General features: G+C 40.0%; 1 protein-coding gene across 1 annotated transcript in view; it reads left to right on the plus strand.

Annotated features, from left to right (window-relative positions):
• Window positions 1-4,968: 4,968 nt before the first annotated feature.
• The window catches only part of LOC106535838 (sodium/potassium-transporting ATPase subunit beta-3), a 13,380-nt gene continuing 7,515 nt past the window's right edge, over window positions 4,969-10,833 (plus strand). The window contains exons 1-3 of the mRNA XM_014032959.1: window positions 4,969-5,405; window positions 9,596-9,724; window positions 10,027-10,125. Coding sequence (XP_013888413.1) covers window positions 5,294-5,405; window positions 9,596-9,724; window positions 10,027-10,125 — 340 coding nt within the window. The 5' untranslated portion in view covers window positions 4,969-5,293. The remainder of the gene's footprint in view (window positions 5,406-9,595; window positions 9,725-10,026; window positions 10,126-10,833) is intronic.

Consider the following 10,833-nt stretch of genomic DNA (forward strand, 5'->3'; position numbering starts at 1 on the left):
ACCCAACACTCTGGATGAGCTTAAAAGGCCACTATCGAAGCATCCTGGGCCTCCATAACACCTCAGCAGTGCCACAGGCTGATTGCCTCCATTCCACACCGCATTGAAGCAGTCATTTCTGCAAAATGATTTCCGACCAAGTATTGCGTGCATATAACTGAACATAATTATTTGATGGTTGACCTTTTTTTGTAATAAAAACACTTTTCTTTTATTGGTCGGTTGAAATATGCTAATTGATTGAGATAGGGATTTTTGATTTTTCTTTACTTTTTTTGCCAAAATCATCAATATTAAAACAATAAAAGGCTTGAACTACTTCAGTTGATGTGCAATGAATCTAAACTATATGAAAGTTTAATGTTTATCAGTACATTACAGAAAATAATAAACTTTTTCACAATATGCTTATTTTTTGAGAAGGACCTGTATTTAAATAGCACCAAGTCACAACATACGTTGTCTCAGGGCTCTGTACACAAAAAGAACAATCTAAAGAAACCAGCAGGTTGTGTTGAATCACTTTATCACTGTCTCCCATCCTGAGCAAACAGTGGAGAGGAAAAACTCCCTGCTAATCAGGAAGAAACCTCTTCCTTCTCTCCTGCCCTTCCTTATCTTCCCCTGCTTTGCTGCTTGGAGCTTCTCTACATTTTTCACCTGAAACTAGAAATTATGGATATTTTTATTTTCATGGATTTGGTTAGCTGGTCTCAATAAAATTTTTGGAACAAAGCTTTTTCTTCTCCCATGGGAGAACATGTCAAAGGTGGGACCTCTGTTCTGGATATATGTCTGGATTCCGATCACTGGATTCTACACATTGGCTTGGTGGTCTCCTGGTGTTCTACAAAACAGCGTCAGTGGCTTTGCACTTTCTGGCTGACTGACCAACTGGATGGACGGCCGTATTCTAACGGCGCTCGGACATTTTGCCTTGAGCGAGCTGGACTCGTTCTGCAAACGGTTCTATTGAGGGTCGCGGGCCGGCTGTGGTCCCTGGACTTTGCTGGCCAGATGGAATTCATCTTGGAGAAAGCTGATAGATCGGCTCGGTGAAATTTGTCCACACCATTTGTCTGATTGGATTTGCCACCTTGAGATGCACAAGCTGACATTAAAGCAGATGGAAAATTGTCATCATCTGCCTGACTCTTCAGTTCCCAAAACAGCTGATTGCAGAATCTGGCTCTCCCTGACAACGGCCTTGATCTGTCGACTAAATTCTTCCTGGCTGGATCACGTCGACAAGGCTCTACCCCACACCTTCCCCCCTCCTCTCTCACCCGTTTAATCTGATTCCTGAGCATGCTGAAGGCTGCACAGAATGAACAGTTCCATCAATATTCTGAACTATGGCTGCTCTGTTCTGGGGACTGGATTCTTCGGGCCCCCTTCGGGCCCCCACTTACTCCTCTGGCTAATAAATCTGCCCTATGCAGAATTTTTTTTCTCATAAACACCATAGTGTGTTACAGTGTTAATATAATATGATGTTTTTTTTCCTCATCTTCCCTTGTGGTTTTTCTGTTTGTTTGTTTTTTCTGTTTTAAGATGGCGCCACGGTAGGCAGCCTGTTACCGCAGCTCCCCTGTTTTGAGTTGCTGTAATGTGCAAATTTCCCCATTGTGGGATCAACAAAGTTCTATCTTATCTTAAAATAAAATCTGTAAGGAAGAACAGATTACCTGATCTTATTTTCTGATTTGAGTTCTGGGTTCAGTTCTGTGATAGACAGGCTCCTGGAAAGGATGGGAGTGGGACTACTTGATTTGAGGGTTTCCTGGTCTGGATAAGTTAAAAAAAAAAAAGGGAAATGGTTTTGTTTCCATCCAGCATTTGTAAAATAAATACAAATCTAAATTTCTCAAAATTGTTGAACAAAAAAGATAAATGAACATGAGAAACATTTTCTGTAAAATGAAATAAGAAATAAAGAGTTTGTTGTAAGAGGGCCTATCTGTAATGGTCTCATTATTAAAATAAAAAATGTCAGTTTATATGAATTTGTAAGATCTTCAAGATGTTTTGGCTTGTCAAAAACATATTTTCTCAAAAATTGTTGAAAAAAACCCATCATTATTTAAAAAAAAATAATTCTCCATCACAGTTAAGTTTATCCTCCCATGGTTCATTTTAAGGTCAATAAAATAAATTTAATCAGAGAACACTTCTCACATCTAACAGAAACTAAACTGCAATAAACAAATTAAATACATTTACACATGTTTTATGTTAAAAGTGCTCAAATATCACCAACGCAAAAGAAAATCTGGGTTTGAAAATTTAAAAAATGTGTATGATATGCCACAAAAACAAACTTCTTTAGCTGATTATAAATCTTAACCTTTTCCTGTGATGTGAGCTTAGCTTACCTTCCATGGCAGACCCAAAGGAACCAGAGCTACATCAGGCTGGTTTCTCATTATAACAGGATGTTACTGTGTCACTGCCTCTCGAGGCTCAGAGGCAAAACAGCCACAGTCAGGGTGTAATAAATAAAATAATAAGAGTGAAACCAACACAGAGATTAATGCAGATTAAAATATACTTAAAATATTACCAAAAAATGCAGTTAGCTTGTATATCTGTAAATGTTTATTTCAGATACATGTTGACAAAAACTTTGAAATACATTTTATGCATAAATTGTGCAAAAAAATTACCTGGACCAGGTGGGTGTGTCACACTGACCCCCACTTCTTAGCGTGATGTCACACCCCATATATGGAAGTGAAGTTCTGTTTCCAAAAGTTTGTGTAACTTTTGAACATTTTCCACAGATGTATTAATTTTTTATGTCTGTCATTTTTCAGTGGATGAYAAATGGTGTGTTGGACTTTAAACTGGCTGCTGTCTGCTCTGATGTAAACACTGTTTAAAGTGTAATTTGAAGTATATTTGTTATGTTTTCTAGTACTAAATTGGTATCTAAATTCTGTGCCAGTAATTAGACTTTTCAGATGTATAAGTATTTAAAAATATTTTCACTCAAAACTTCTTTTTTATTTGTTATTAACGTGACTGAAGACCAGTCAAACACATTTGATAAAACTGTAACAGACTTTCTGAAATCCTGTTCTGGGTGTGCCCACATACAAACCTTTTTGGAGCCGCCCCTGTGGACAGATAAGCCTTTTTTTAGAAGAAGAATATTATCAGCAGTGGTGGGCACCAGCCCGCTAAAGCGCAAATCTGCTAATTGCGGACCTAAATATTTCATTTACGCTTTAGCGATATTACTAATTTTTATAATTCATAAGCGGATTTGCGCTTTCTAAAATTAAAACACAGTACCGCTAATAACTAATTATCCACCAGTCATCAGTCCAGTCAGCAGTCCCAGTCCCCAGTCCCAGATAAAACACACTTATTGAGAAGGTATACATCCTGCTGACTGTTGCTTTAGGCCATGGTTCTCATTTCCCACAATGCATTGTGTCTGCTTACGTAGCAGGAAGGCAATAGCAAAAACAGTAAACGTTTGTAATCCATACTAAAATTTTGTATGTATTGGTCGAAGCAATGAGGTTAGAGACTCAGAAATGATTTGAAGATGTTATGCTGATGAAGACTGATATCTAGTGGTCAATTGGACCAACTGTGCTTTTGTTTCCCGTCACAAATCAAATCCGTCATGTACCCAGAATGCATCGCTTCAGTTTTCCAATAAACAGTTTTAAAATTACTTTATTGATGCTTCTTTAATGAAAAACTACAACAAACAAAAGAAATAGACAAAGAAGCAGCCGAACTAGCAATCCTCAACAACTTTTTAAATTTTTAAACCAGGAGCCAAAGGTCTGTTTCAGGAAATCACATCCCCAGCAATCAGCAGTTGTAGGATTAAGCTGTTAAAGGGTATATAAACTGTTAGTTGGCAGTGTTGTGCATATGTTGTACATGAATTGCCAGCTATTGTCAAATTGAACTTGTGCTTTAAAATTAGCTTCTGCTAATTTTTCTATAGCATAAGTGCTTTTGAAGTTACAGACCTAAATAGTTTCATAAACCCTTTAGAAGTTGTGCAACTAATTGTTGGATTAATGTTGCCCACCACTGATTATCAATATCATTAAAAAATATTGAACCAAAAATACGAAAAATCAATGAAATGTTCTGTTAAAAACCCAGTTGTCATTGTAGAAATGTTGATCCGCTTTAACTATATTTTGTGTTCTGTTAATAATCAGTTCATCATGTGTTCAAAGTTTTCAAAATAAGTAATCTTTATAATTGATCTATGTAATGACCTGTTTTACTTTCACTGTGTGTGTCACTCTGGTCAAAAATATGTTTGGTGATCGGGGTCAGGGTCCAGTTTCCTCGCCCACTTACTGTGCAAATATGTGTCAGGCTGACATCRGAATCCTGTGCAGGTTGCTCAGAAATTACATAAGGCTTCAGTATAAAATGTCAAGAGTTACAGAAGTTAGACGAGACGCTTGACGATCGAAGGGAAGTATCGGTCTGGTGTTCTCACAGATTTGCAAATCTGTTCGGTGGGTTTTCACATGTAATCTTTAATAAATTCTGTTAAATTATTTAAGGTGTCACCTACTAATCTCTCCAAAATCCCAACAGACCCGGGTAAGAGCGACTCGGTTCTTAACATCATTCCTCAAACTTTTGGCCGTGTCCTTTTACCCTCTTAGTACCATGTGTACCCTGTTTTCTTAGAGTGTGGGGATGTTCGTGACAAGTGCTGCTGAATGCAGAGTGTGCAGTAAATCAGGACGTCCTGCTTTACACTGCGGACACGCAGGTAAAAGCTGTGCTTTTGTACCTTCTATGGTTCACTGCCGGAGTGTAAAGAGAGACTTTTACAAAAATAAAAATAGAAATGCAGTTTTCATCTCATCATTTGTAAAAGGAAGCAGCTCTGCTCTCCGTGTATAATTTGTGCGCGTAAACGGCGTGTAAACGGCTCCTCAGCCAATGCGKGTCCATCTGCTCTCACCGCATCAGCTGCCGCCACACGGCTGCGCGGACGTCACACATTTTTCTCTTTCCTCACCTTCTCCTRTCCGTCTCTTTCCCTCTCCCCCTCTCTCCTGTCTTCTTGTTCCAGCAGAGCATCTCTCTCCTGCTGCTTTCCCTCCTCCTCCACCGCCCACTTCTTCCCAACCATTGAGCCGACCACTCACCGCCGGCTCCTCGCCTCATCGCTGCGCGCTTTGCTGCCTCTTTTTTTCCTTCCTCCCCTCCTTTTTTTCTTTTCTTTTTTTTTAATTTGAAGGGCGGAGAACCGGCACTTTTTTTTCCTTATCGGGACCAAATCACCCTGAACACCATGGCGAGCACCGAGGATAAAGCTGCCAGCAAGGAGAACACGTCCAGCTGGAAGGACTCCATCTACAACCCGAGGACCGGGGAGCTGCTGGGTCGGACGGCCAGCAGCTGGGGTAAGGAAGGAGCTCATTCCTCTGCAGCCGATCAGGGTCACACTGATGTCCTCTGCCTGTCAGTGTCACCTGTGCCTGCCTCTGCCCAGCCTGCTGCTTCAGATGACTGTCATCGTGCAGGTGGGGAGTTAGCTGAGGAGGTATCATGGGGCCTACATGAAGCCKGCACCAAGAGTAGGGTGACTGATGCTTCCAGAAGGTGTGCCCCGGTCTCCTCTTGCTGCATGAGTGGTTCCCAGCAGCAGAGATGATTGTTTGTAGTAAAGAAACCTTATGTAATGTGCATTCACAGAGCAGACCCTCCCCCAGCTGCTTCCATCAGATCTGAGGACTCTGCTGCTGCAGTCCCAGATCTACCGCTGATCAGGATGTAGATTTTTTTATGTAATGATGGTTTCAGAGTGAGGTGGTAACACGCCACCCTCCCTCCCTTTCCCCCGCAGCCCGCTCCTATAGGCTCAGTCAGGCTGCCTGGGCCCCCTTGCTGCTGTGCAGTGGGATGCTCCATTGCAGTTCCATGGCCGCCCGCATTAGCATGCCTGTCAAGGTCAAATGGGATTCCCCTCTCCCTTCTTTCTCCTTCTTTCATGCACTAGGCAGGTGCATTGTGGGATACCACTGTAGAGGAATGTAAAAAAAAAAAGATGGTGTATGGTGGGTGCACCCTTTTCTCTGTTAGAGGGCATCAAGTGTTGTACCGGCCGGATGGTGGTGAACCATTTAGAGCTGCTCTGGCATGTGCCTGCATCGTTTAAAAATGTGTGTGGAGGGTGGTGGTGGGGGGTCTACCATGAAGAAACTCTTTAGATTAGTTAGAAATAGGGGTGGTAGTCTTTAGGCACCTCATGGTTCAATTCAGATGGGTTGAAATGTCACTATAAGATGATCATAGATGCATCACACCTCCTGAGCAGAGCATCTGTCAGACCTAAAGAAAAAAAATCTGAATAAAAATATACAGATTTTTGCTCCACGTGGCAGAATTTTATTCAAGCAAGATTTTGGGAGTCAAAATGTCGATACAGTGACTTCAGACTGCAGTGGATGTTTGTGTAGCTCACTTCCTTCATGGTTTCAAACACTTTGGTTTCAGACTGATTGTAAATTTTAAGAGTTGCTGGTTGGACGCCTTTGACATGTCATTATCTTCTATCATGACTCCAAAGTGCAAGACATGCTGCAAAAGCCCTGGCTTTCAACCACTGAATCTGGACATAAATCCTTCAAAATAAAAGTTGCAATGAACTTTGTAATTGACTTTTCCTTTTCAAGATGGCAGCTTTGATGTTGCTCGCTCAGTGGTCCTCTGGTTAGACGGGGCAGGATCGGGCTGTCATGGGATTATAAAGAATCGTGGATGCCTAAGCTTAGAATTTATGACTTAAAAGAAACTAAATATTTTTGCTCTACACTGTGGCATAAAATAGTTTTCATTCAAATAAGWTTTTGAGAAACAAACACAGAAACCCGGAGTCATCATGTGGAGGGATTGGTGCATTGCTGATTGATTCTGTGCCAATCAGAGATGTACCAATACAAGAATCCAGCTTTAGTTGTCTGAACACTCCCTGTGCACACTTGTTGCACATTCAACATGCAACTTAAATACATGGAAAGGACCACATTTATTTATTGTTTTGACACTACCAGAGGGCCACATGTTGCTGCACACTTACCCAAATTTAATAAAACRGCCATTTTAAAGTGTTTGTGCATATATATTGTATATTTATTAAACCAACATTACTGTCCAGTAACTTCACAATCATGCTCAAAACTGCATGTATAACACTTGTACTCTATGTAATACAAAACGTTTGAAGCAAACAAAAAATAAAAACTTACTATAGTGTGCTGAAGTGCAACGGCATTAGACGTCTTGAGTGCAGACTCCTGGTGGTTCTGGTTAAAGTTTTTGTTGTTTACTTGTGACTTCAGTAAACTTCTCAAATTTACCTTTGTGCAACATGTTGTAGTGGCGACTTATATTAAACTCCTTCATGGCAGACAGCATCTCTAAACTCCACCAGTTGCCTATCCCTGAGCTAGTCTCAAAGAGCAGAAGAAGGCCTGGGAATAAACAAATCTGAGCACAAACTTCTCAAAAACCTCACRAGTGTCCGAGCTCCGTTTGAGGAGTTGACTCAAAAACTGAGTTTCTCACATTTTCAAAAACACTTTCAGAAGTTTAACGGTGTTTATTCATATAAAAAATTGTTAAAAATCCAAGTGTCAGTGTAAAAATGTGGTATTGGTGCATCCTTGGTGCCAGTGGATGTCCACGCCTTACAGGTTGGAGCTTTCTGCAGTGTTTCCACCACATGGATGCACGAGGAAACATACGACGATCATGTGTGGCTTCAAAAGGCACAACACAAGGTTTACATTGACTGAATGTGAACTTTATGATTCACTTGTCTTTTTATGAATTAGGCAAAAATTATGATATTGCCTCCTCATCCAATCATCCTGTGGTTACCAGTGGTTATTTTAAAAAAGTAAAATGTTTTGTCTCGTCTCTAAGAGACTTCTTCAGTCTCAGGAGTTGCAGGAAAACTCCTTATAAGCAATAGGGCAGACCGGGGACAGTAGCAACAAGGGACAGTTGCAACACGTCATTTTTCTCCAAACAGAAACAAGCTAGAGTGATGACACTCACACTGTACATCCTCAGTTAGATGCCCCACCTTGCAAAGTAAGCAGATTCAAAAACTGTCCCAGGATTTATTTAAAAGAACTGTTTTTGAAGTACCAAAGTATTTTTTTGCYTAGTTTTATTTTTGTTATACTGTTGTCACTGTTTCTGTGATCCAGCTCAAACTTATATGGTTTAAACAAATGATATGTTGACTTTTAACTAATGTTGTTAACATGTATCAAGATCAGTTTATTTAGCTAACACATGAGGTTTTATCATGGCTGACAGGAATACGATAAATCCATATAAAAACAGAGCATAAAGATGATATTAAGATGTTGAAATTAAGTTTACACTTAAAAGGGTATTGCACAATTACATAGTTTAAAACATAAAAGTGTTTAAGATGTATTTTCTGCAGTTGTTTTTTTTTTCAACAATGGTTTTAAAACACCAGTTTCTTTCAATGTAAATTATGCATAATGTAGGCGTACAGTGACAACAGGCAAAACAAAAGTTAATTGCCTCACAAATTGATCTATTAATCTTGTCTCTTAAGTCAACTGTATTTTATATCAGAGTCTTTGACATCTGTATGTAAGGTCTACTCTATATTCATCATTTGATCAAAAAGAATAAATAAATAACACTGTAATATTATAACTTGCAGTTTTTTAATTTAGCAATAATATAAATTTAAAAATAATCAAACTTTTATTTACAGTGAAATATATTGTATTAATAATATGTTGCAACCACCCCAAAACAATGTTGTAACTGTCCCCGGCCCCAGGGTCAATTGCAACATTTGACTTTTCATTTTCAAATGCAAATTGTGAAGAATGTACATGCTTTAATCACGTATAAATGGTTTTGACTATTAACAGACAGATGTAAGTTTATTGTATTAAAATTTGGTTTGTCTAATTCAAACCTTCTCTGAGTAAACAGTCAAATGTAAAAAAGTGTTGCAACTGTCCCCGGTCCCCTACTTTCTCATGGTGAACAAACATGTTTGAAGTTGACAATTTAACAATGACCTCAACCTTTTATTGTTTTCTACCTGGATTARTGAGATGCATCAGGACACTTACCAGTGGTCAGTTGCTACCACTGGCTGATTTGTGGAAGCACATCCATAACTTACACAGTGTGGCTCTCATCAGCGTCATTTTTTAACCTTTTTTTTACCTTTTTAGAAACACTTGCTAACACTGGAGCAGAAGGAGCTGTGCATGTCTGAGTCAGCCATCTTATTAAAGTGTCTCTGTTGTGTGTTATGAAACGTCAGAAACACTGCACTCCAGAGTTTTGCCTTTGCACTTCTCTACATGAAAATATACATAAAAGTCGCTTGTTGACATTTAACAATTGATCCACAATGCCTGTATTGTGATGCATCGAAAATAGATTATAACCCCTCATCCCTTGTTAGGACTGGGTACTGTCTCCTGCTTTTGATGGTTGTTCTCATCAGCTCAACTATGAGGTAGATATTCGATCAGACATTGGTGGTTAATGCTCACCAGCCCTGTTCTTGTTCTCGGTACAGCCCTCATCCTGCTCTTCTACTTGGTGTTCTACTGTTTCCTGGCTGGTATGTTCGCCCTGACCATGTGGGTCATGCTGCTCACTCTGGATGACTACGTGCCGAGGTACAGAGACCGTATCCCCAATCCAGGTGAGTGTCTCTCTCCGCATCACCACACGTGACCAATGATTGTCCACATGGAATGGCAATGTTAGTTTTATATGCATTCATTATTCATACTGCTTCAACTTAGATGCTGTCACAACAACATGCTACATTACAGCAGCTCTTTGCATTGATCTGTTTGGATGTCTACTTCCTGACTTTTATTGGCAGTGGGAAAAGCTCTCAGGAGGATGTATTTTTCCAAGACATACTTGCGTAGCTGTGCTTTGGTTTCCATTGACGTGCTCACTTCCCTCCTGTTTACTTCACTTGGTGTTATGTTGCAGGACTGGTGATTCGTCCAGATTCATTGGATATCTCCTTCAACAAATCTGATCCTCTAAAGTACGCTCAGTATGTAAAACACCTGGAGTCCTTCCTTAAATGTAAGTGCATCTTGTTTTAAGTAAGACCTCCTTGAAGGTATACATATTGCCTGCTGTCTTCTCATGCTTTAGAGTTTCAGACTAATGTCTTGTTGAAAAATAACAGTTGTAGCTTGTAAAGTTGTAACGTTACACCCATCACCCTCATACTACTTCTACCTTATTAAACTTTAGCACAAACATCAAACGATTATTTCATGAAAGATTCATTAGAGTAACTTACCCCAAAATTAACTTTTTTAGCTGATAAACTGTCTAGAATGTGTCTAAAATGTTATATACTTCTGTTTCTTTCCTAATTTTGATGTTTTTGTGCGTATTTGTTCAAATCTGTAATATTTGGTCTAAAAACGTGTTTTTGCTGCTCATATGGGTAGAGCAGTGGTACTGCAGGCTAATTTGCGTATTGGTTAACGGCTCTCCGTTGTGACGTGCTTCTCCATGGTTTCGTCACAGTGGCTGTGCTCTGGTATAAAAGCCTTTCTCAAAGACACGCCCCTGCAGCAGTCAGACGGTGGAACAGTTAGCAAGCTTAGCATGATCGTCTGTTGACCTTCAGCCTTGGGTGGGGAGAGCTGACTGCTGCGCTGCTCTCTCTCTCTGTCTGTCCGTCCCCCCACCACACACACCAGCAGTACGTCCTGCACAGCGGAGGGGAGGAGGGGAAAAAAAAGGCAGAAAAACAGCGGGGCAGCTGCAGCCCTAACG

This window comes from Austrofundulus limnaeus, unplaced genomic scaffold (genome assembly GCF_001266775.1).
Source record: "Austrofundulus limnaeus strain Quisiro unplaced genomic scaffold, Austrofundulus_limnaeus-1.0 Scaffold1585, whole genome shotgun sequence".
Lineage (NCBI taxonomy): Eukaryota > Metazoa > Chordata > Actinopteri > Cyprinodontiformes > Rivulidae > Austrofundulus > Austrofundulus limnaeus.